This window comes from Serinus canaria, chromosome 3, assembly GCF_022539315.1.
Source record: "Serinus canaria isolate serCan28SL12 chromosome 3, serCan2020, whole genome shotgun sequence".
NCBI classification, from domain to species: domain Eukaryota; kingdom Metazoa; phylum Chordata; class Aves; order Passeriformes; family Fringillidae; genus Serinus; species Serinus canaria.
Window position 1 is genome coordinate 51,645,180 of NC_066316.1, and position 26,826 is coordinate 51,672,005.

Genomic DNA, 26,826 nt, shown 5'->3' on the forward strand with positions numbered 1-26,826 from the left:
TAAGTCTTTAACTCTGTGAGTTTGACACTGGGAGTGTGGTCCTTTTGCTAATTTGTTTGAAAATGGGTTTATATATCCAGAGACAATTCCCCCATTGGGAGAATAGTTAAATTCAACTTGTCTTTAATATTGATTTTCTTGGGACAAGAGGAAGTTGAGTCATTTTGCATGAATATAAACAAAAGAACCCTTTAAAATTTTCTACTGATATAAACTGGTTTCAGTTTGCATGGAGAGAAGTGAGACCCCTTGCTTTTTGTTTCACAACACTACCACTCCTACTGCTGCCTTCCAAGAGAATTTCTTCTGTCCTAGTTAATTTTATCTGTCCTTTAGTCCACAGGATGGAATTCATAAGGTTGAAGAATTAGAAACATTTTCAGTGGAAATTTATATTCCTGATTTTTATCAGTACTTGATTTTATCTACTTTATGTTTTTTAGAACTCTAACAGCAAGGAAATAAGCTTTGAAGAAGTGAGTGGCTCCAGCTCAGGGAAGACAGAAAGTCAGATAATGCTTCTACTGCAGTATGAATATAATTCAACCAGTTATTATATTCAACCAGTATGAATATGATTTCCTGCAGAGGAAAAAAGGCATGTGTGGGGAAGATCCACTGACCCTGACATAAACCAGTTGGAATTCAGATCTCCACATACAAACTGTTCATCATTCTCTTTTCAAACAAGAGTCCACCCATGCCTAGATGTCGTTTCAGATAACAGCCTAGAGACATTTAATTGTGCAGCTCTGACACAGTACTTGGCACAAGAGTGAGGGAGAGAGTGCCACAGGTGAATCTCCCTAGGGAGAAAGAAACTGCACAGGCATAATCAGAATCACATCACCACAAATGGAGTGCAACACCATAGGGGAGAAACCACAACAACTTGGAAACGTGAGAGGGAAAACTTCATCAGAAGTTCCCAAGTGTAGGAATTAATAATCAGTTCATGTAGGAATGAGGAGCTCCACACATTTCACAAACGCCCTCTACCAAGAAGCAAGTCTGACAGGAAAAACACTTTTCACACATTTATGCAGCTCATGGCACTTGATAATTCCAGGGCTAATTCCAGATTTGCACATCACAACATGTGTAGTCCCATGAAGAGCCAAGCGTATCTGCCACTAAAACTACCTGCAGTAAATAGCCTTTAAATAAGTATATGTACTTGCACATTAAATGAAAACCAGGTTCAAATGGAGCCCTGGAAGTGATCAAGAAGGCCTGATTGTCAGTCAAGTTTTAAAAACAAACAAAGCAACAACCAAGGAACAAAGTACCTGAATTTAAAGACTTAGCATTAGGAACCAAATCGTCAATAAATTTTGTAATATCATTCATTACACTAGTAGATACAGCTGGAAAACGGGCATGCATTGTAGTAGAGAGTGACTTCTTCCAGGCAGTCAAATGTACAGTAACCTAAAGTAACTCATGGGTTTTTTTCTTGTTATTTCAATAGAAGCTTTCTTATTTTGACAGAGGGAATTCTGCAAACCAAAATGGAAATTCAGATGCTTCCAGCACTAGACAAAGCTGGAAAGCTAGCAGAAGTAGCTTTCTCCAGTATTCATGCAAGTTCTCTTTTGGAAAGCAAAACCTTATCTTACTGATTTCAATTCAATTTTTTGTACCATTTTCAGGGTGCATTTATGGCATGAGGGTAACAGGTGCCATTACCTTTAACCACGTTTATAAAGGAATGAATTGGGTGCTTAATGTTAAACACGCAGGTCATCCCTCTAAGCACAACCTCAGCTTTATGCATGCATTTGCATTCCATTTGTTTTACTGTATTCATTCAGTAGGACTTCAACTCATTAAAAGGTTAAAGAGCACACCGCTGAGCTCCCAACTGGAGTCAAGATCCAGGCTTCAGACTCACTTAGAAACAAATGTGATATCAACATCTTCCATCCCATTTGTCCATTATAGACAGCTAACAGACAGCTGCTCCTACAGATTCAAAACATAATGATTTTCTGTCAAGGAAGTCTCAAGGAATGGCTTGAGTTCTCCCTGCACTCAAAAGGACTGCACAATGCCAGCTTACTCTACTTCCATCTCAAGTTATCTTCCTAATGTGGTGTTAAGAAGCACATTATTGAACATACATGACAAAAGAAAAACATTGCTATTAGGTCCTCCTAGTGCAAAGATAATGGGATTCCTGTGCTTGAGCTCACATGACACTGGAGCCACTTCAAAGAAAGTGACAATTTTATTGTGGGTCCATTCATCACACTCAGTGGGGTTTTACTGCAGACACCCACGGGGTTTGTATTGGGTTTATCTGACAACCTCTCCAGAATTGATTTGGGTTTTTTTATTTCAGTGCAGCTGTATTCCTTATGGGTTCCTAGAAAAAAATCAGAGCATTGCCATTGCCAGCTAAGTCTTCTTTTAGCATCTTTATCACATGACAGAGATTCAAGTTTCTATATTGCTACTGAGGTTGATTGTTGATTATCTTGTATTAGACAATCCAGTCAGGTAAGTAATCATGTGACTCTCACCTAAAAATAAAAAGATACAAAGTAACATTTGTATAGTGCAGATTTTTACCTAAAATGTATTCTGAAATATTGTTTCTATTTATAGTGGAATCAAATGCTGACCAAATTTATGGGTTCATGTTCATCAATTAATGTGCAAATAATCACTACTCTACCAAGCATGACAAAAAGCTTTGACAGATCTATCTCTATGGAGTTTTTAAACATTTCTATTTAAAGAGATCCTGCTAAATACAAACACAACTACTTTTTGAGGTACATTCAACAGCAGATTTTCAATAGGCAATCCACATTTTAAAATAAATTATTGAAATATTACTGATATTAAACATGCTGAACTAATTTGGTCATTTCATAGTATTGTGGGAGCACTAGAATTGCATTTGGATGATAATTAAGTTCCATATGTATTGAAAAACAATTCGCTGTGACCAAAATCACTGCATTTTTGTGAAGGTCAGTCACCATGCTGAAAACCACAGTACTTTATTGCACATCACACACCACTAAGAGACATTATTGCTTTTAGTTCATTTGACTTACACAAACCTCTGCATTCTCTCTATGCATCAGAGCAGCATATTGCTTTAAAAACGTTTGGAAACCCAGTCTGAGTGCTACCGATACAGCACCTTTACAGTACTCCATGAGACAGATATCTAATTAACTGCCTGAACTAGGAGCTGCAGTAAATAACATGCACTTATTGGAACACTTTTCATCTTCTTTCAGTAGATGCAGGGTGGGTTCCCTTTACAAAGGGTGTTCTGATGTCTTCCAACAGTTATTTTAACCATATCATTAACACAGTCATCAAGGCACCTCTTAGAGACACAAGAGCTCAATCCCTAAATAAATAAAATAAACACCAATTCTCATCACTTCCCCTCTTCTGCCTATGTCTCCATGCCTATGAACATAGATGACAGAGGGAACAATGCTTTTTGATACATCAGCTTGAAGTCATGCTGCAGCCAGTTACAAGGGAGGCTCTCTTTTGAGTTTAGAGGCAAAAGAGTAACTGCCCCTCTCAGGATTCGGTGACTAGATTTCACTTTCTTATGCACGCCAAATAAACTACTTCATACCACTGAGTGAATGACAAACTAGCATTTCCCCTTTACTGGTTTCCTATCTCCATCCTTCCATTCTCCATCTTCCCATAGAACTCCCACTGGGTTAAAACTACTGAGCTGAAGCACTTCCTTGCGGCACTTTACCAGCAGGAGTGTCTGGCTCATGCACGGACTCGCATGCACAGCTCTTCTGGAGCTGCTTCAACTGCACATACTGACTACGCTGGCAAATTATTAGTAGCAATTATTACCATTAAGTTATTTGTAGGAACTTTGAAGCGGGTAATACTATTTGTTTTCATACAATTTCTGTTTCTTTGAATTCAGAATCGTGGATCTACAGCTTCCAAGTCCTGCAACATCCTCTTCTATTGGATTCAGTTATAAAGTTAATTAACTCTAGATGCTCCGGCTAGCAGGGTCCCGCCGGCGGCAGCCCCGAGAGCGCTGCGCCAGGGCCTCAGCCGGGCCGGGGATGGGGGTCGGGGCAGGGAGCGGCTCCGGGGCCGGGCGGGGGTGATGGTCGGTACAGTGGGTATCCCGGCGCGGCGGTGAAAGGCCGGCGGGACGGGGGCAGTGGCAGGTGCGCAGGGGGCGGGGGTGGCAGCCGGCGCTGCTGACGGTGCTGCCCGGGGATTATCGGCGGGCGCCGGTCGGCCCCGCTTGTGCTGCGCCCGCTGCCGGCCCGAGCGAGGGGGCCCGCCAGGGGACAAAGGGCGGAGCGAGCCGGGGCCGGGGTCGGGGTCGGGGCCAGGGCCAGGGCGGGCTCCGGCTCCGCCCGCCGCCGCCCACACAGGGCACCTTTCCCAGCCATGTCCCCCAACTACATCCGGAGCTTCTCGGAGGGATGTGTGAGTACGCGGGGCGCGCCCCCTGGCCCCACCGGAGCCGGGGGTCTGGCCCCAAACAGCGCACGGGCCAGCGGGGACCGCCCGCCCCCTGCGCTCCCGGGCCGGGCACGGCGGGGCAGGCGGCCGGAGCGGGCTGACAATTTCCCCTTTGGGGAAGCTGAACTTTAATTTGCGGGAATAAGTATGGTTCTAAGCATGGTTAGGTTTGATGGTGGCACGGCGGTCCGTGCTTTGCCATCGCCTGACATCATGTGAATGAGTCAGTACAACAGCAAAACGAATAGCCTTTGGGTCGAAGCGCTCAGCTCCGTCTGGCGCCTTCTGCAGCAGCGGAATACAGATAAAGGCAGTGAAACAAATGAACTGGCGAGTGCTAGACAAATTGACGTTTATATAAAGTTAGGAGGAACAATAAAGTGTTGTAAGAATCTTATTTTGTTAGAGAGCTACTGCACACTTCAAAGGCAAACTGTCTCCTTTAAAACAAGTAGAATAAAATAAATATTCTGGATAATGAAAAAGAGCAAGTAGACCTCCAACAATAACACTGTTCATTTTTGTTTTTTATGTTGAATGAACCCTCTGATTTGCAGCTCAGACCGCCAACAGTAATTGGACAATTCCACACTCTTTTTTTTGGCTCAATTCGAATGTTTTTCCTTGGTGTTTTGGGCTTTGCTGTTTATGGAAATGAGGCCTTGCATTTCAGCTGTGACCCAGACAAGAGAGAGGTTAATCTTTTCTGTTACAACCAGTTCAGACCTATAACTCCTCAGGTAATTATCTTTTTCTGTTATTTTTTTTCATGGTAAAAATCCAATGTAAAGCAAGTAAACTGCAAAAATTAAAGCATGACTGTTCCATATAAGTACTAACTGACTAGGCTAATTATCACTAGATTGTTTTTTTCATTAATATTTTCCTTTTAATATCCCTTTAGCTGTGACTAAATACGGAGCTGTGTTTCCTGTCCTTCAAAATAATACTCATGTTTCAGAACCCAACTAAACTTTTCAAATCAAAACATAAATGCTTTTTACCTTTTCTGTCATCTAAGCTTTTATACATTTGATCTATATTAAAAACAGACTTGCAAAATGTTCTAATATGCATGTGCTCTAGCTGTTCCAAAGCAGTTGTAAATGATCTGACAGGTACATTTCTGCTACATTTTAGGTATTCTGGGCATTACAGCTGGTGATTGTACTGGTGCCTGGGGCATTTTTTCACCTTTATGCTGCTTGTAAGAGCATCAAACAGGAAGATATTCTCCAGAAGTCATCCTACACTGGGTTTTATATCTTCTCTGTTTTCTTAAGGATTGTCCTTGAAGTTGTGGCTTTTTGGCTTCAGATTCAGCTTTTTGGTTTCAAAGTGAATGCAATCTACATGTGTGATGTGGGAGCACTTGATAAAAAGTTTAACATTACCCGATGCATGGTGCCAGAGCACTTTGAAAAGACAATCTTTCTTATTGCAATGTACACATTTACTGTGATTACAGTGATCTTGTGTGTTGCTGAAATTTTTGAGATCTCATGTAGAAGGCTAGGTTTCTTAAAAACTCAGTGATGTCAACTCGCACTCATTTACTGCTCTGCCCACCTGCAGTTTTGTAACAATGGTTTCAAACCACAGTAGAAAAACATCTCCGGTCCTCTATGCAGAGCTGCAGAAGAAAACCACACTCATGATTACTGAGGCAGAATAGTTACTTGACATAAACTCATCTAAAAACTTGCACTCTATGAGAACAATATCTGTTTCCATGTCAAGGTCAAAGCCACTAAGATCTCCAAGAGCAATGTATTTTCATGACCTGCCACCTCTGATAGTTCTGCCTCTAGAGGAGGGTCGGCATGTGAGGAGATGGTTATTTATAAACATATTTCTATTCACAGCTTTTCTGAACACATGCTATCTGAGTTAATAAAGCCATTGCCCTTCTAGGAAAAATTATTGCAAATTTTTCACATGTTCTTACAGCTTGAGAATTGAACAATAATAGTGGTTACTCTCTGCATACCATAAAGCATTCAAGCATCTTCCCAAGAAGTGCCACTGAGATGCAACCTGCAACTCAGTCACCGGGGGCAGAGGCTCCTAGTTAGGCTGTGGTGACAACATATCCATGGATACCAGCTTACTTTGCAGAGGCTCAGCTACTGTCACCTGCTGGCTCAGAATCTCCTTTTAAAAGTGAAAGAGTACCAAGGTATTCTTTGTGCTGACTTAACAACTCATTATGTTTTGGCTTACCACGTAGAAGATTTTTACCAATTTAGTATGATCACATTTTGAAGGAGGAAAAGGGCTTTTTAACAATTATGCATAAGCAGCTTCAAAGTGTCAAAATAAAATCTTGGAGAAAAGCCTTTCCTAGGCCCAATCATGATTTGTTTTTAATGCATTTTGCTTGTGTGTGACTAGAGAATTGGGCCCACAGAATTTTCTGCTGTTTGTGTCACATCTAACTTTTTATTGCTCTGACTAAAGCTGCTAGATTAACAGTGAAAAAAGAACTCTGCATAGTAAAATTATTCTATGCAGAAAGTGTATTGGGTTAGGTTAGGTCTTAAACTTTTTATAGGCATCAGATGTTTTTGTGTGCAACAGCTTCTTCTTAAGGTCTAATAAACATATTAAATTTAGAAGTGATTTCCTTGCACTGAAGTGAGATAAAGGAAAGAAAACAGATTCCAGAATCAGAAAGAAAGGAGGAGGTAGTTTCCTGTATAAAATATCTACAAATAGCTATAATAAAAATCAACCATTTTCCATCTGTTTTTCAAACATAAAAAGCTGAGATCCTGATAACAGAATCTGGGTAATTTCAGAAATATTTTGAAAATCCTGGAAAAAAATCTTACCAACTGTTTTACCACCAAGTGTTACTTAATTAGTCCAAAGCACAGTTGAATTATCATAGCCTTGTAATTCTCACCCACAAAAGGAAACCTGCTAAATAAATGAAATAGCAAGTTTTAGGTGTCTTGGATTTGATTGAATCTGGGCCGTTTAAAACAAAGTGGGCTACAACTAGATGTTTGGTTTTTTAAATGTGGTGATCAAGAACAAAACTATATATTTCAATACATTTGCTATATTATTTTTTCCCTATGGAAATAAGTTATATGTTGTCTTAAATAAATGTCAGATTTATGCAATATTAAACTAGTTATTTGACATTTGCAAGGATTGCAAGTGAAATAAAAATCACTGTACTAACTTCTTGTTTACATAATATGCCATGTTCTTTCGCTGATATATGTCTAATTTTTCACTGTATATGTCAATATCCATCTGGAATTATTCTTTTCAATTGAAACTTGTAATCTCAGGTAAAAAAATTATTTAGAAAAAAAATACAGTATATCAAACTACTGAGAAAAAGAATTTACTTTTGTGTGCTAGGTACAGTTGTTACCAATGGTACACTTGGAATCCCACTTCATCAGTTATTTGTACAATAATAAAATAACTTAATCACAACATTGTCAGTGTTTTCCCTGGTGCTCAGTATGCCATTGCTTGTTGTTCTTCTGTAAATTTCCAAACACTTCAGAAGGGTCAGAAGAGTGCCAAAACCCCCAAGCCCTCAGGAGTTCTTTAAGTTCTTGTTACCATCAAGAGCCTTGAAGAACAACTACTGGCATGGGACTGTCTGAGGATCCCTGGAGTGCTTTAGGAGCTGGGTTACTGACCACTATGGCCTTTCTCTTTGTGGTCACATTCTGGAACATATTAAAAATTTCTCTTCTTCCAAATCATATACACCAATTTTTTTTCTGCACTTCCTATGGAATTAAAATTGTCAAATTCCTCAGTCTTTCATTTAAAAAAAAAGTGCCTTATTGCCTTTTAGTGCAAATGTTTTTCTGTGCCTCATTCTGCCACTAGTTTCTGGAACACATTGATGGAGATACTATGTCCATGTAAAGAAATCATTTCCCCATGGATGTCAACACTTCTCTTTCCTATATTTGCCATTTGTTTTCCTGGTGCTCATTGTATTCTCAAGTGTCGATAAACTTTTCTTTTGCTTAGTCTTCCAAACTCCCACCACTTTCATTCTCATTTACATTGTTTTCTATCAGCTTCCTTCCACCCTTACTCCCTCTGAGATTGATATGCCTTCATGCATTTCTCAGTGTTGAGCTGATTTTTGTTCAAAGGCTTAGCAAGTATTTGAGACAATCATGAAGGCTTTTTTTTTTTTGTTTTTGCCATTAAGAGAGGAATTTTCAATACAGCTGGGGATTCTCTGATTCAATTCTCTTTCTTTACACAGCGAACATGAAGCCCTGTCTCCCAGAACACTGAGGAAGCATTTTTGTTGCTTACATCAGGTTCACACTGTAAGTGCTTCTTTGACTTTTTCATTGTTTTCCACCATACTCTAGCCACCTAATTTTCACAGATAGCACTCAAAGCAATCCCCAGCTCATGTGTTTGCAGTCAGTTTTGTCTCTAGTCAGACATCATGACCATTTCAGTTCTCACTTAACAAAGAGCTGTAATTGTGACGTGATTGCATTTACATCAAAGGTACAGCTGCTCTGGGCAAGCACGCTTCTAGTATAGCACCACAGCATCCCACTCCTGTAACCACTCCTTGTTCTCTTCCTTTCATGGATTCCTCTCTTCTGTTCAGACATCATTTCCCTTCTGTTCCCTTTCTGGCACACTCCCATGCCAGCAATGAGACAACACAACCACCTCTCCTAGCTTGTGCCTCCCTCCAGCATGAACTGTTCTTTATGCCCTGGAGCACTGACATTCTCTTCCTTTGCAAACAGACACTTTGAGATCAAGAAGGGGTTTGGCAAAAGGGCTACGTAAAAGAAATGTAAAAATAGTTTTAAATATGCCATCAGAATGAGGTGATAGACACTAAATTTATATTGTATTTATTTGGTTTCAAAATGGTTTCAAATTGATTCATTTGAAACCATTTTGCTTCAAGAGTTCACATTTCTTGTGGTGTTCTTATCCCCTCTCCTCAAAACCAAAAATCCCTGGTGGTTCCTCTGAGAAAAAGTCATCTGGGAAGTGGTGATCTTACGACATGCATGTTCCAGGGCTGACAGACTTTCTGATAGCCACCAAGAAGCAGCCCAGTCCTATTAGCCAGGCCATGGTAGTATTACAAAATGGGGAATAAGTTAAATTTTCTTAAGAAAGGATTTTCTTTTATTTTTTATCTTCAAATACTTTCAAGCTTAATCAACAACAAGGGAGATTTAATCTGTGAAAACAGACAACAGCTAACAAGGAAGCTCTAACTGATGTCCAAGTGTTGGAAAAACAAAACACTTGGTAGTAGAATTGCTTACCAGGTTTACATGGTTTGTCAGGTTTAGAGCTTAACATTCTCCATCCATATCAGACTCTGAGGGAGGCTAACAAAGCTTGGGAAGAAGGATGCCCACTGGTAGTTGACACAAGGAATGCAGAGTTTACAGGCCACAGGGCCATTTGGCAGAACTCACAAAATAAGGAAGAAACTAATAAGGCCACTCAGCTACTGTGCTGATAGTTAAGATGCTTGACTTATGGAATACCCCCAAACACCCAGGCTCGCACAACTCTGAAATGAATAATCAATATCTCTCTCGAGTGTGTATTTATTGGCTTGTTGCATACAGGGTAACTAATCCGATTTTTGCAGACAACAGTTTTTGGGGGTGAAGGGCAGAGGCCGAAAAGAAAAAGCACAGCTCAGCCCCCAAGGGCCTCACGGACCTTGGCAAGCCTTGGGGCAGCCCAAGGAGAAGTTTCAATCTGAGAAGGGATATTACTTGCCGGAGCACCTACACAGACCAGGTCTGCACAGCTCTCTGGGCTGGCCTGCCAAAGGGAAGGAGGCAGAAGGGACGGGGAGAGCGTCACTGCTCAGCCCTGGGCGGCCGGGGCCAGGCCGCCGTTCCACCGCTGCGCCAGGGAGCAGCTCCGACAGCCCCGAAGTCTCCAGCCCTTCCTCACAGCTGCCGTGGGGACGAATTTCTAGCACTAAGGGGCCACGCAGGCGTTTGAGGCTGTAGGTCCCCATAGACAGACGGACAGACAGACGAACGGACGGACGGACGGACAGCCAACCCCTCCAGCCCCCTCCTAGCCAGCAGGGGGCGCTCCCCGCGCCCCGCCGCCCGCCCGCCTGCCCACGGCGCCCGAGCCGGAAGCGGAAGCGGCGCGCTCCAGCCCCGGGAGCGAGAGCCGCGCTCCGCCGCCTCCGCCGCCGCCCGCGCCATGGCGGCCCCGGCGCTGCCCCCGCTGCCGCCGCAGCTCAAGAGCATCCAGCACCATCTGCGGACCGCGCAGGAGCTGGACAAGCGCGAGCCCGTGGTGGCGTACTACTGTGAGTGAGGAGGCGGCCGCGGCGCCGTCCCGGCGGGCCCGGCCCGGCCCAGCCGCCGGTGCAGCGGGCGGAGCGCTCCTCCCCTGCCCGCCCGGGCGGCCCGTGGGATGCGCGGAGACGCGGGGGCGGGGGGAAGCCCCACCTCTGGGCGGTGCGGGGTGGTCGCGGCAGCCCCGCCGCCTGCTTGTACGCCACCGTGTAAAGCGCTCCTGATCGGACAGTCCTGATCAGTACGGCAAAAAATAACATTCAAGAGGTTTTTCAGAGTTTTTGTTCTCCTGAAAAGACCTCCCTTCGGTTGTGTAAACCTGAATAAGTATTTTGAGTTTGAGAATCTTTATTGCTGGTAGAAACTTTCATTTTCTCCTCTGTGAGGCTTTGTCACTTTCTCGGAGTTCTCAAAGGGAGCGGGTTGGTTTTTTTTTCTGCTTCTTTCGCTGAAGTGAGCGCAGCAAAACCATACTTTAAAACTTGCAAATTAGTATGTAGATTTTTCAAGCTGATGTGGCTTCTAAGCTATTGGTTGTCAGCATGGACGGACAACTGTCAGCCTTTCTACAAGACTTTGTATAGTGAATTAAGAAATACAAGCTTGCTGTTAGTCTTAAATTCCTGTTACAGTTAAGCCACGCTTGTAAAGGGCCTAACACTAGCAGATCACCAGAAATGTATGTTTATGTTGTTGACAACCCACCCTTAAAGGGAAAGAAGATGGGTCATCACAGTGTTGGTATTTTTATTGAGGTAGGAGGTCATTCGAGGGGTTTGTCTTCAAGAAAAATGAAATAAAAAATAGATGTAGAACTGGTGGTTTTTCTTTGTGAGATGAAATTATCTTTCTTAATTTAGAAGAATGAGTTAGTGAAATTCAGGTTTCAGATAGCTCTGAAAAAGCTGTCATCTGAGTGACGGAAGAATAATTTTACCTTTTCTGTGTAAAACAGGAATTGTGTGCTAACATGGAAAAGTGCAACCAAGAAGGTGAGGTAGCCACATATTAGAACACTGGATGTTCTCACTAGTATTGACTATTTACTGGAAAAACTCAGGACAAGTGACACTGTGTGCCAGCAAGCAGCAGCTAGGTCAAGTTGCACTGAGGGGTTTTTTGTTTGTTTTTCTTTATTTCTTTGTATTTTTATGCCAGATGTAGCACACTGTCCGGCTATACAAGAAAAAAACATGCATTAGTATAGGTGAAAAAATACAAGTCTACTTTAAACCAGAAATGTTTTCATGTTTAATTTCTACTTTTCTTTGTCTTTTGCATTATGAAACTTACATGTTAGTGTAGAGGGGAAAAAAGCCTGTGTTGGATAATTACCATTTTCTGTAAAGTCATTTTGCCTTGTCTGTCCTAAGTAGCCTGAAAATTTATTTTTTCATCTGAGTACTTCAACACATGTAGTTCATTACTGAATATAGCAAAGACTGTATTCTAGAGGTATCTGTTTTATTGGAGTATTACATAAAGTAAAAAGCACTGACACCTCTTTTTCAAGTTAGGTCTTACTCAGATCCTTTGTTTTTTTAAATACACAAAGGAGAAGAAAGTGTTTTCACCAGTGTTCCACTGATGATACTTACTTCCTCCCATGGTGGATGAGTTTGTCTGGATTGAAGAAAAGGCAGTACTCATGACCCATAGTTGTTTTGGTTTTTTTTTCTTCATTTAGTTCTGGCTTTGAAGCAAAAGTAAGGTTTATGAAACATTAATTTTTAACATCAGGGGTTTGGCATAATTACATGGAATCCCAAAGTATTAATTACTGATATTGCTACTTGTAAAAAAAATGTAATGTTTGTACTCCTAGCATGCTATGAATAGTAAAAGCCTTAATAAAAAGATAGATTTTTAGAAGTGTAGAGCAGGGGATACAAAAAGATTTCAGGATTCCTTTCAGATAATGTTTTGAAAGCCATGCAGATTTATGTAGGGTTAAAGTAACGCTTCTCATTAGATGCTTCACTGGAAAAAGTGAGCATTTCTTTGTGGAGCCTTTGAAATGGGTGTCGGAGGAGCTCTATACATTTTATATAATGTATTGTGTGGAAGAAATAGAGTGAGGAAAACTCTGTGTGTGCTAGATTGTGTGGTGTTCTCTGCGCTGGCACTTCCCCACCAGCCTCATCTGAGGCACATGTCTGGCACCCTGCATGTCCCAGGAGCAGGAAGCTGCTGTGACCTGTGCCTGGGACCCTGCATGTCCCAGGAGCAGGAGGCTGCTGTGACCTGTGCCTGGCACCCTGCATGTCCCAGGAGCAGGAGGCTGCTGTGTCCTGATTCTGGCCCCCTGCATGTCCCAGGAGCAGGAGGCTGCTGTGACCTGTGCCTGGCACCCTGCATGTCCCAGGAGCAGGGAGCTGCTGTGGCCTGATTCTGGCCCCCTGCATGTCCCAGGAGCTGCGGGCAGGAGACACAGCAGAGTGCATCCTGTGTTGTTGAAAGGCCATGTTTCATCACAAAGCTGCTTATGCAGCCACTCTATGAGTGGGATGATTGGTTAGCTAGTGGATGTAACCATCAGTCTGAACAGTGATGTGTTTATAGCTTTGGAATGTCGCCATAAGTGGGTCATACCCAGAAAAAAGCTTTGGTCACAATATTATTAATGTTGCCATGACACAGTAGTTTGCAGTATAATCATATGTATGCTAGGTTTTGATTTATGTTAATTTTAGTTAAATTGCATTTTTATATGTCTAATAATGAGAGCTGTGACACAAATTAATTTGAAGATCGGAAGCAAGTGGACTCTGGCAAGATGTGTTTGCAACATAAAATATTCCTTTCTATAGCTTAGCAATAAAATTTTCAGAGAAACTACTCACTGCTCTTGTTAATGTTTTTGTCTCTCATCATAGGTGCTGTAGGTGCACTCTTAAAGCTGGAAATTTATGTGACAATTACATAATTTATTTGCCTTTTTTTGTCTTGTGTTGTATTGCATTTTGAGTATTAAACTAGCATAAATCAATGCCACCTAAAGAAAATGCTGTACTCCTTCTCTAGCTTCTCATTCCCAGCCCTGGACTGCTTTAGAAGCAAATGTTGATGTAATTGTATGATGAAAGACAATAATAAGCTATTTTTCAGCCAGGCCAATTCACTGCTGCCTAAACAGCTGTGTTCCCACACAGACAAAGAAAAGGAACAAGACACAGTGGCTGGGGGCAAAGGCAGGACTTCTGCTTTTTTCGTATTGTGGCATATGTTGATTTACAGAAACTGTAATTTAATTAACATTAATCGGTTTTACACAATAAAAATAGCTGCAGCGGGGATTATTTGTCTTTTTCAACTGCCACATAAATATCCACATGAAAAGTAAAATGTTGAACATTGATGTTCTTACTCACTCTAACACAACACTTCTTGTTGTGGTACTTCCACATTGCAAAAATGTAAAAACTGGTTTATTGCTGGTAATCCTGTGTAATCCTTACAAAACCTTCATTCATAACCTCTTTTTTTAGGTATTCAGATTCAAAGCAGAATATGATCAGTAGCTTTATATGTTGTATGTATACCATTACCTTTTTAGCCCTATCTATTGTTAATAGATGGACATAAAATATTTTTTGTCCTGACAGTGTGCACCATAAACTCTCATTGTTGTAATATTTCTTCTACCCAGAACACAGGCTGTAGAAAAATAAAGAAACCAGGTTTATTTTTAAAAAATTTAGTAGGACATGATCTCACAAAATAATTCTCCTTTTAAAGAGATTAGACACTTAATGGTTAATGTAAGTGTCCAGCACTCTGGTAATCTACTATTTTATTTTAAAATTATTTCCTCCCCATATGATACTTTTTTTTCATTTTTGTATTATTTGTTAATCATTGTCATTAAGTATGTAGCTATTCAGTAGCTACATACTGAATAGCTACATACTTAATGTAGCTATTGGTTCAGTAAAGGTCAGCTTATTCAGCAGGTATAATGGAATACCTGAAAAGTATGCTACATTGGTTGCCTAGCAAAGGGCAAATATGTAATTGGTAGTCAATAAAATAACTTTTTATGTTAAAAACTTACTTGAGTCTAACTGTTTGACTACTTTGAGATGTTATATGCAGACACAAGGAGGCAGGCTCTGATAAAAAAATATCTCTGGCCTGTAATAACTGAAGAAATCTTGTCTCCAACTGTGGCATAGCAGTCGGACTGATGAGTTGGTTTGTTGGTTTTGTTATTTTTTTTTACAATTTGCAAGGTGTGAGAGGTAACTGTATCTTCAAAAAACTTAAAGATTAGAGTTAAAAGCAAGATTTTCATTAATAGCTGTTGTTTCAGCCTTCCAGTTGCATTGTTAATCTCTTTGCAAAGATGTGTGGTGGTCTGTATTTACTGAACATTGATGTTCTAATTCAAAAGTCTTGAGAGAATGCCAGTGAGTTGCCAGAAGAGGACTGATGTTTCATGAACTGTGTTTGGATAATCAGTGAATTAATGTGAGAAATTATGTTTCTAGTAACTTTGAAAAAGCAAAGTGTGGTGATTTTTGCTTTACAGTCTACTAAACATCAGAAAAAATAATGTAAGATCAGTAGATATGATCTGTATAAAAGAGGCCGGAAAAAAATCTTAAATTTTTAATTCTTGAGATGAAAAAGCATCAGAAAAATGCTTCCAGACTCTTGTATTAAACATTTGTGGTTTTGTGAGATCAAACAAGAGAGAAAAGTAAGAGACAACTGTTATTCCACAACTAGTTGACAAACTCTTGAACCAAAAGTCATTCAGCTTTTAAAAGAAATATCCATCTGTTAAATGTGACTGGCTTGTCACTTTCAAGTGTAGTCAGACACCTGTGAAACAAGCTTCTCTCTGTATATAAATTATAAGAGTTTTTTAGTATTATTGTTACAAAAAAACAGGACTGTGAAGCTCATGGCCAGACTAAGAATTCAGGAAATATAGTTACCATGCAATTTTATAACTGAAATACCATTATTTTTTACCAGTTCTTACCCTTTACCAATCCAATTAGTCCTTCTTAATAGGAATAACTAATAATGGTCAGATATTTTAATTGAGCATTTAAATAATTCAATTTTTTATTGTATATTGATGCATTCTGAATGATTAATTTAGAAGATGCATGTAATTAAGAAGTATTAATAAAATTTAACTAGTATTTGCTGCATTTGGAGAGATTCAGCACATGCTTAATGACCTCATTTATACTGGGACATTGTGGAATTGAAATGCATAAAAAAATGTGCTTGTAAAATTCTATATCTAATATGATCAAATCCCTGAGCTTTCTAGTTTAAATATTCATCTTTTGTACTAGTTTTTTATAGTCTATTCATAAAAGTACATTTTCCATATTCTCATATTGCTGGTGGCAGAAAACCATTTTGTGGGTTACTAATACAACAGATGTTTTAAAGGCTTTTATGAGAACTTGCATACAGAAAAATAGATTTAATCTGTTCTTTACTCAGGGTAAGTTAATATGTTTAAGTCAGATATTTAAGTAAATACCAGTTTTGTAGTGTACTTGGTTCTGCTATGAGTATAAGCTAAAAATTTTTCTCAATTTATACTTTTGCCTTTGCTTTCTTTTTTTTTTTTTTCCGTTTTCAGTCTGTTTGCTCTAATTATTTCAAAGACTTGAACCTGGGGAGGACTGTGCTCTTAAAACTGCTTTGTCTGTGGAGACAGAAAAGCTGAAAAAGTGGTAGGAAAAACAAAGAAAATTGTATAAACTTCACAACCCTTAAAACAGACTGTGGGTAGTGGCAAAAATTAAGATGATATTAACTTTGTGTAATATTTTGGGCTTTGCTTTGATTACAGAGGTAATATTCTAAAATAATCTGTTCTAACAGAGATAGGAATGAGAACGTATAGAACAAGTGTACTTCAGAGAATGAAACCTTTTCTGAGTTACATGTATTTGTGTAAAACTCTTAAATTTCACTTATATAGTGTAAATATACTAAGGTGCATTTTTTCATTATATAATTCACCATTTTTTTCTATATATTTACTCTGCTTCTCTGGAAGTAGAAGTAACAACTGTCTTTTCCTGCCTGAGGTATGCTGCTGTCTTTGAAGGAGGGATGCATCAACATCAACATTCTGATTTTCAGAATCACAAAACTGTTGAGGTTGGAGGCCTTTGTACACCCCTCATGCAGTGCCCTGCTCAGAGCATAATCACTAGGGCAGGTTGGTCAGGATTGTCTGCAGGCAGTTTTTGAACATCCCCAGGGATGGCGACTCCACGACTGCTGGGAGCAACCTGTTCCAGTGTGTGATTACCCAGACAGTAGAAATTTTTTCTTATGTTTAAATGGGATTTCTTGTATTTAATTTTGAGCCCACTGCCTCTCGTCCTGTCACTGGGCACCACTGAGAAGGGTCTGGCTTTGTCTTCACTCCTCACTGCCACCCTCCTCTTGTCAGGTATTTACACACAGTGTAAAAAGGACCGACCCTCTGATCCTTTACTTTTCAAGACTTAAACAATCTGAGCTCTCTGCCTTTCCTGGTGTGACACGTCCCTAGCCTTTCCTCAGCCTTGTGGCCCTTCCCATATCTCATACTGGGAGCCCAGGGCTGCAGGTGTGGCACACCAGTGCTGAGTAGAATGGAAAGATCACTTGCCTCAACCTGCTGGCAACTCTTCTCCTAATTCAGCTGTGGATGCTGGTAGCCAGTAAGGTCAGGAGTACAGTTTGGAAGCTTATCTCCTAGTCATCTAGGGTGCTTTAGTTCACCTCACAGAATAGTTTAAATACATGAAGAAGGCTTCTTCCAGTTTAAACTAAACAAGAGGGTGTTTCAGATTTGTGCTCTAATCACTAAAAGCTGTTGTATCCTCATGACTTGACCACAACTAATCCAGAGTAGCTCCTCTTTTTGCATTCTAGAGATCTCAATTGCTATAAATCCTATGTTTAATGTAGTTTTTCTGTTTTATTTGGAAATGCTTTATTTTCTTTATTTAACTGTAGAGACCAGCCTATAAAAATATGCGTAGTTTAAATATTGTAGGAAAGCTAAGAAGCTTATGAATTGTACATAAAACTCTTACTCAAATCATACAAGACCAAAATAAATCCTTAAACCAGACAGAAGTGTGGTAGTGTGGAATACAATAATTTCCTGAGATTCGTAGTAGGTATTGCTGTGTTATTTGTTTTGTCATCTAACCTTGATAGTTACCAGTCATTTGTCATTGGAAATTTTGTTCTGCCTATTTAGTTTGTCTATAATTTGCTATTATTATTATTATTAATTGTAAGAGGACTCACTCAAACTTTCAGGAGTTTTAAGAGGCATTTGAGATAATTTTGACTTAATGAAATTTGTCTAGCATGTAACATACTGTACTGTCATCCACTCATTTTCTTCAGTAAGATTTAGAATACTATCAAAGAATCTGGGAGGCAAGAGGGTCATGATGCTATCTTCTTTTGAGTTTCTTAATTATATTTTTGTAGTCTTCATTTCCTCCACTTTTGGATTATATTTTTCTTTTCTTACAGGTTTTCCTAAGTTAATTTTACTTGAAAATAAGTATTTGAAAGTAGTTTGGTTTCTCTAGAATTCTCTGGAATGTTTTAGATTTTCAGGTGATGCTGCCAGCCTAATATCTTGTCTTTTGCAAGTTTCCTCTGGCATCATGTAATGAAGAGACAGTGTAAGACCTTCCAAATTTGTTTGTCAGTATGTATTTGTAATCTATTTGTAAAAGTCTCTGAATTTAGACAGCTTAGACTTAGCCATGTAGAAATATATTTATGACCTGCTTGCAGAAATTACATGATTGAAATATGACACACTAGTGTTTATGAGAGCAAGAGCATTTTTATATGAAAATGTTTCCAGTAGTTTTGGATTTGAGTAGAATCCAATTTAATGTCTTTGTGCCCTTTGCTTCCCACATTTGTATTCCAGATGTTGGATTCCTGTACCAAGCATTTAACAAACGTTTTTCTGTCAGTGGTTTGACAAAGGGATGTAGAATATGAATGAGTAATAAATTATGGTCTGGTAAAGCTTTCATCCCTTAATCAGACCCAAAATATCGCTAAAATTTATTGCAATGTTATTTGTTACTCTTTTATGTAAGTTTGTTTATATCAAATGTCAAAAATATTTCAGTTGCTAATAATTTATTTTCTATGCTAGGGAATTAAATACACACAGGAAAAAAGAAGTATAATCTTTTGATCCTGCTAGACCAGGAAAAAGAAAGATGGGTAGTAGGACAGAATTTAGAAGATAGAGAATAAACCTATTGTGTATGCTTGCTGGCTGGAACTTTTGTTCTCTGGTATTTTTTACTTGGCACAAATTTAGTTTAAAATGGGAGTGAGGGGAGTTTCAGTTGTTATCCAAACATAAATCTGGAGTAACTTACTGTGTGTGAGGAATGAATGTCTGGCACATACTAGAGACAAAATACTTGCTCTGAAATTGTGCTGTGTATTAGCAAAGGAAAAATAACATGGTATTACGTGACATAAATAAAGGCAGAGAAGTTTCTGTAAAGCTCACTGTATAATTCCAGCCAGCACACCCACACTTAGTATTTACTGAACAAAGATTAAGGGCAGCAAATCAAGATGTATATTTTGTAGTTGTCTTGGCAAAACATTTTTGTGAGAATGATTACTTGCCAAGTCTTTATGAATTTGAAGATAAATGTCCTGTCTGCAAACTCTGAGCAAACTCTCTTAGTTAATAATTGGCAAAACAGTTGTGTCTTTGTGTGTAAAATTAAAAGTGACTTTAGCTCTACTTCTGATGTTATTTAATATTTAAACATTAGCTCTCTCTAGCCTCCTTTACCTCCTTAGTACTTTAATTTCTGCACATACAGTACTACTTTGTTGGCCACCTAAAAGTATTTTTTGCTACTTAGTTTGAATAGAGAGGGGCAAAAAATAGTTGTATCTATTATAAAACTGAGTGCATAAAACAAAAAGAGGAATAACTTTATTCATCTGTTTGATCCCACATATTCCAGATCTTAATCATAAATAGTGAAGAGAGATAAAAAATACAGGTCATTTAATTCCCAGATTGTCTACATTCTTCATATACATTTAGAGTTTAAAACTTGAAATTTTTTGCAGCTACATTGTATGGTTTTAGTTTTCTTTTACATCAACATTTTCAGAAGTTTGGCTGTTCACAGAGGATTTTCTTTTATTAGAAGTTCCTAAATAAATGCCTCCTTTAAGTCAAGTTCTTTACTTTTAAGAGTGTGTCACTGGTCATTAGGGACATGCACTTTAAACATTTTGTTTAATGTATAGAAAAGTTCTGAAGAGAAAACCAAAATGATTTTTATGTAAAATGGCCTTTAAAGTGTCATATTCTATAAAGTAAACTAAACAAGAGGGTGCATTTGTAATACATAAGGCTATGAAGATTTTTTTTTGTGGCATCTATAATGTTCAGGAGATTACTTTCCACTTTTTAGAAATTGAACCATTTCCACTGAAGCAAAAGTTTTGTGATTTAGCAAACATAGTAATAATACTGTCCATTGCTTTTGCATTACAGAAATCAGAGCAGCTGTATTTAATGGAATGTAAATCATTTGTTTTCTTTTGGATGTTGGGAAAGGGGCAACAGAACTCATGTCACTGTTGACATTCTTAGTGGAGATCCTGGAGGTGGTAAACTTTTGACCTCTCACTCATGAGTTATTTGCTACTGAGATTACATGTCAACGTAAACATGGAGGACAATTCTTTGACCATTCATTGCTAGTTTAAAATTTGACTGATGATATTAACAAAAGAAAGGTATTTTTTGCTCTTGCTGCTGAAAATTTTGTAATGAAGTGCATTTGCCCACTTACTGCAAGTTAGGCAGGAAAAGGACATTAATAGATTTACTTCACTAGGTGAAAACATATTTTTCAGTTACAGTCATGTGTTTTTACAATAAGCAATACACACAAAAGATATGCAAGAGAACACCTTAACTGGCAAAGGTAGTAGTAACAAAACACAGCCTTACAGATAGCCTTCTTGTAGAATACTTGGGCCATTTCAAAATTAGAGCAGAGAGGATACCAGAAGACACAGATGTGGAAGAACTTGCATTTGGAAATAAATTAATTTATTTTCCTTATGAGTATGACATAGTAATACTCAAAAATGGAAAAAGTATAACTAGTAGATGCTTTTTCCTGTTGTCAGCAGTAAGGCAGAGGATTGCTTACTGCTTTCAGATTCACTCCCATATTGCTTTTCATGCAGATAATTTCAAAAGCAAAATTTTAAAACATTAAAGTGTTATTATATTTATTTCAGTATTGTCTTTCAAGATAAATACCAATTTATTTCCTCCTCTTCCTATTTTGTTTTATTTTCCTAGAAATCTCTAGTCCATTCAGTTTTTCAACTATTTCACCTTCTGTTTGTTTGGTAAGTTTAATGGTAGATGTTTTCAATGCCAAAATTTTACTTTTGACTAGAGCAGCACCAAGTAAAGTAGTAAGTGTACCTAAACATACTTATCAACATTCTGTGTGTGCCTGATGAGATTCAAACTGGTAGAGTGTACTTTTCTTCTGTTTCTTCAATTCATCAACTGAAACTGATGTTTGTGGAGATTTTGACTGGTTGTGTCTGCTTTGCATTTCCTGACCTGAAGGCTGTGTCATCTTTCATTGCAATCAGGTTTCATCAGTGTTTTATCAATAGCATCTGAGCCAAGACTACCTCTTGGCTCTGAATGCTACTAGGTGGTGATGCTCTGTCAGTAGTTGTTTTCACAGACATCATGCTCTTTCTTGATCACCACTTACTTGACAAAAAAGGAGTGGCTTTTGCTCTTATTTCAACGATGGCCTCATCAAAGGTCTGTCTCTGGACAGGTTAGTCCTTCTTACAAACATATAAATGTATGGGAAGAAGTGAGCATCCAAAAATTCCAGGTTTCAAAAGCATTAAAGATCACAGTAGATTCACTTGTTAGGGTAACTTAAGTGTGCTTTGACCTTTTGCTACTTAATAAGATCTTTCAGGAAATCTTAATTTCTATAGGCGGTGATACAAATTAGGACTTGGTGGCTGCATGTGGTAACTGTCTGCTGTGGTCAGTTGTGTGGCACAGAAGTGTAATTGCTGTGACAGGTGGAACACATTTAATCTTATCTCAGGTGACATTAATAGTCTGTCTCTAGGATGTCTCTGTTCCTGGTATCTTAGAGCTGCTGCTGCAAGAGCACCTTCATGCTTTCTGACAGTCTGTGCTTTGGATAATAGTGCTTTGATTTTTAACAGCCTAGGAGCCTTGGGTACCTTGGTCCTAGAATCTTTTGTTAGGAGAAGGATGTTGGTGTGGAAGATTGCTTGGTGTCACCCACACTGTAAACTTATATATGGACACGAAAGACATTTTTCTTGTTTCTATAGCTATTATTCTCTGACATGTGATTTCTGTGTGTTCAAGAGTTGTTCTGCATTTGTTCACTGGAGTGTCTGAAGGAGTCTTAAAGTCTTTCTCAGCTGCTGAAATCCTAGGAGGGGAGAGGGCTGGTTTTTCAGGGCTGTATACAGAGCATACAGATGTTTCAGTCCTGTAAGTACACCCCTTGGGATATTAGTGAAGAAAAAATTATCTGGCTTTCACAATTTAAATGGATGTATTTGCAATGAGAGTGAAAAAAACCCACATAGAGGTAATACAAGAGTAACCATTACAGCATAGAAGATCTTTTAATTTTTAAACTGATCAAGGCTAAAGACATTTTCAGTATCCATTTATATGGAAACAGAGTTCTTTTTATGTAAATGAATTATGGACAAGATCTTAAGATGCATACTTCAGCAAGTAAGGTAAATCTATATCCTGTAATGAACAAATGTATTTTGAATTTGTCACCCTAATGCTTATCAGTCTAAAATTCATTTATTTGCCTCTGAAAATATCTGATCTTGGCATCCATCAAAAAGAAATAACTGATCTAGATGGCTTATAGGTTTAGCAACCTTACATTAATTTTGAAGTTTTATATTGTTAGATTATACCATGAAATGGGTTCAGGTGAGCTTACAATCAAGTATGTACTTAAAAATCAATTGAATTGAAGACTGTGAATTAGCTCCTTGTCATGTGATGATGGTATTTTAATTGATGACTGCTTTTAATATTAATTTTAGTGCCTTAGATGCAAGTCTGTCACTGTGTTCGACTGTCTTTGAAATCTAATTTCAGCCTTACATGTGTTAGTTTTATAATGTTTAACATTAACATGTCAGTATACTGAAGATAAATTAGGTGGGCTTAAGAGTACCCTTATCAGTAATTAGCTTAATAGTAATGTTGTCACTTGATGAAACCTACAGAGAAATTCTTCCATTTGTCATGGTCAAGTATTGTAGTTTTTCTTAAGTTTTTACTAATTCCTTTAGTTTTGTTCAGGACTTTCACTTGGTTGTTCTTTACTGAAAACTTGAATATGAAGATGCTAGATCCTTCTATACATTGTAATAGTAAAAATAGAGAGGCACTGGAAAGCACAAGTATTTTATTTTTCAGGGAGAGTGTCTTTAAATGGTTAGGCAACCCAACAGCTTTAACATTCAAAAATAAGTGGGCTTTGCAGTCCCAAATAAGGAATGTATGCTTAGTCTGGTTTGAACACTTAGTTGTATATAAAATAGGAAATACTACTCTAAAAATCCAGAAAAGTTACTTAAATTATGGCACTCATCAGCAGAATTTAAGTTTTGTAGGAAGAGATCAAATTTTATTAAACGAATTGCTAATAGATGGAAAAGGCAGACAAGCTTGTGAGTATGAAATGTTTTCTTCTGCAGCAAGCATCAGGTTAAGTGCAATATGATAGCAATTGTGTTATATTCATGTTTACTGAGGTCATTTGAAGGGAAAACATTCTCTGTAGTGTATGAAGAGGTGCTTGGGAGGAACGAGATGCTAAAGCTGTGATGCAAGTTAGGATTGCTTGCAGAACTCTGTGTCCTGCAAGAAAGACATGGATATTCCATAATAACTACCTCATGACAATATTTGGTGGAGTTACAGCTTTTGATTCTTAAACTTTGTAGGACTCCCTTAAGAGTCAGAAGTGAGAGAGGAATATTGTTTTTTGTGGGAAATGTTCTGCATTTGATTACTGAATATTTCTGGCTATTTTCCCTTCTCGGTGTGTGTTAATCCTAGCAAATAATGCTTGCTTGTGTTTGCCCACAGTTTCATGAAGCCTATAAAGTTCTGCCATGTGCAAATTCAAAACTCACAGTTTTTTGGTAATAAGAAGATAATTTTTACTCAGAAGATGTTAATCATTCATGTTCAAGATCTTACTAAAAACTGGCAACTCTACTTGGAGGGGAAGTTTGATAAAGTCTGTCTTGTGTGATGTAAAGATCAGGTTTGTGTCTTGAGTGTTTTGATACTATGTATGCATATACATGGAGATAGTAGGTGCTTAGTAACATTTGTTCAAGGCTTTTAAGGAAAACTGGCTGCTGCTACATGAAGTTCCGTTTATATCCATACACTCTTTCAAATCACTTTGAACTTCCTATTTGGGTGAGTTGCAAGTGAGGGTGGTGGTAGTTTATAAAAGCACTTGATATTGCATAACAGTGATACAAACATAGTTTAAAATGAGTAGGAATGGTCATTGGGGAAAAATAAAATCTAAATCTCCCCATACTATCTCCTAGTATCTCTGCAAGGTCAAACCTTACATTTTGCTGCGACTGCTCACTGGAGTCAGTATATGGTTAAATCATCAGTTTGTCTTTCAGGTGTGTTGGGAGGCATTGCATTGTTTGCTTAAGGGTTCTGCCTTGGATAATGACTTTCAGTGATTTTTGTGTGTTTTGTATCATTTCAAGGTCGTTTGTATGCAATGCAGACAGGGATGAAGATTGACAGTAAAACGCCAGAATGCCGTAAATTTTTATCCAAACTTATGGATCAGTTGGAAGCTGTAAGTAGAAGTTATTGTTTTCCTCAAAAATGATAATATTAATATAATTTTTATTTAAATTTCTGGAAATACTGTCTATTCTCTGCAGCTATTCTACATGCAAGCATACTGTATGAACTTCGGTTGTATGTAATAAATTGCAGAAGGATTGGAAGGAGATGAAGCTCTATGTGTGTATGCATGCACAAACATTGAAATTTTGCCATAAGATTTTGTGTAGACAGCATAAATTACAATGATTTATTTGTACATGTTCTCATGACAAATCATAATTCAGTAGGAAGTTAATGCAGGTCTTCTAGGAGACTTTTTAAAATTGATTTGCCTTTGATTCCTTGAAGTCTGTACAGTTATTTCACTGCTGTAGGACTTAATAGCCTAGTCCTGGGATGCTTTTGAAATCTCTAACCTAAACTGTTGTATCCAGGGAATTTTTAAAAATACTCTTTAAAAGATAAAGATACTTCTGAATGTATCCTGTGTTAGAGATTGGAGATTTTTTATAAATTTTTGTAAGCACAGTCTAATCTGTGTGGGTAAGGGATAGCTATGCCACAGTCTTCTGAATGAACCTGATACTAATTAAAAGACTTAAATAAAAGAGAGTTTAACAAAGAAAGGTAGAGTTGTGGTACAGATGGTCATCTTTAGTTCCAGGAGTTGTTTATGTTCATACCCTGTAGTTTTCAGTGTTCTCAAAGGAAAAAGTTTGTTAATTCTAAGGTCTAAGTGCTTATTTGGAAGCAGAAAGTAGTGTTGAAAAATGAAGCAGCCATTCTTTTTTTGTTCATATCAGTGATTCCATCCAAAGTCTAGCAGTGCCTGAAGAGTTTGTGTGGAGCTAGTATAACAGCCTTCAGTTATAAAAGATGGATTGCTTGCCCACAGAAGTATTCAAGGCCAGGTTGGATAGGTCCTAAGCAACCTCTTCTAGTGAATGGCATCCCTGCTCACAGCAGGGGAGTTGGAACTAGATGACCTTTAAGGGCCTTTCCAATCCAAACCATTCTGTGATTCTTCAGAAAAAAAAAAAAAGAAACATGAACCATTTGTCCTTTTTTTTCATAACTTGTGCTTCTTGCTTTTTTAATCACTGATTTTTTGCAATGGAAAATTCAGTGTACAGTGATTTCTTGGTGGGTTATTTCACCGGATTTTGACGTTTTAATAGGACTGGGGTTTGTGTTCAAAGGGAGAGAGAGATAGCAGGAGAGGCAAGATTAAAACTCAAAAGGATCTTGCTCTTCATTTCCTAAGAAATGTTGGGATTTGCTGGGTTACTGTGATACTGCAGCAGTTAATCTGCAGCGTTCAATTACCACTTCTGTTTCAAAACTGAAAAGAGTAAAAAAGCAGCAAAAATCTGCAGTTTCACCTCTTGGTTACTGGTAAGATTGTCTGTGTGACAACTCATGCACAGGTATCGAATATTCTTCTATGTATCCGGGTGGGTGAAGGATGGAGAGAGCACTCCTAGTCAAGTCTAATAAAACAGTTTTGGGGCCAGGAAGTTGGGGTTTATGGAAAAGTTGGAGCCCTGCTGTAATTTAGGAGCTGCTGTTTCGAGTCTGCCCATAACCACCAGGGGGCGGAGAGGGGTGCGGTTTAATTTTTTTTTTTAAGATTAAGCCTAAATGCCTTGAGTTTTAGGTTGAAATTTTGTATCAGCTTTTAAAACACCAGTACTGCTGTATTGATTCACAGATTGTGTGAAGCATAATTTCAACAATAAACAGCTTGGTTAACTTTAGTACTTTTAAAAGTGTATGTAACAGTGTCAGTTGTGTGTTTGAAATAATGAGCATCAGATCAAGTATAGTAATCAATTCTTTTCTGAGTGTGAGGTATACAGATAGGTTAGGGAAATAAATGTGTATACAAACAGTTTTCTTCCTGAGGTAGCTTCAGTGTCTGAGTGTTTCATTTGAACACGGGAATTTTGGTACTTTCACAAGAAAATTACACTTTGTAAAACAAATACTTATTGAAAACTACAGAAAGTAGTTTGATCAAAGCCTTTAAGTTTAAAATTATATTTGGAAAGCTTATATTTAACTACTGAA

The 26,826-nt window shown here is 38.4% G+C and overlaps 2 protein-coding genes across 4 annotated transcripts in view; both read left to right on the forward strand.

Moving 5' to 3' along the window:
* The first annotated feature begins 4,413 nt into the window (after positions 1–4,413).
* GJE1 (gap junction protein epsilon 1) lies at positions 4,414–6,024 on the forward strand. The gene is made up of 3 exons (XM_030236154.2): positions 4,414–4,452; positions 5,046–5,228; positions 5,629–6,024. Exons 1-3 carry the CDS (start codon positions 4,414–4,416, stop codon positions 6,022–6,024), a joined length of 618 nt encoding a protein of 205 aa, XP_030092014.1.
* Positions 6,025–10,634: 4,610 nt separating this feature from the next.
* The window catches only part of VTA1 (vesicle trafficking 1), a 37,682-nt gene continuing 21,490 nt past the window's right edge, over positions 10,635–26,826 (forward strand). The window contains exons 1-3 of one of the 3 annotated variants that reach the window (XM_050973102.1): positions 10,662–10,810; positions 24,016–24,196; positions 24,669–24,763. In XM_050973102.1, coding sequence (XP_050829059.1) covers positions 24,683–24,763 — 81 coding nt within the window. In that variant the 5' untranslated portion in view covers positions 10,662–10,810; positions 24,016–24,196; positions 24,669–24,682. Of the gene's footprint in view, positions 10,811–24,015; positions 24,197–24,668; positions 24,764–26,826 lie in introns of all 3 variants that reach the window. The other 2 variants (XM_030235996.2, XM_030235997.2) reach the window with 2 other exon arrangements.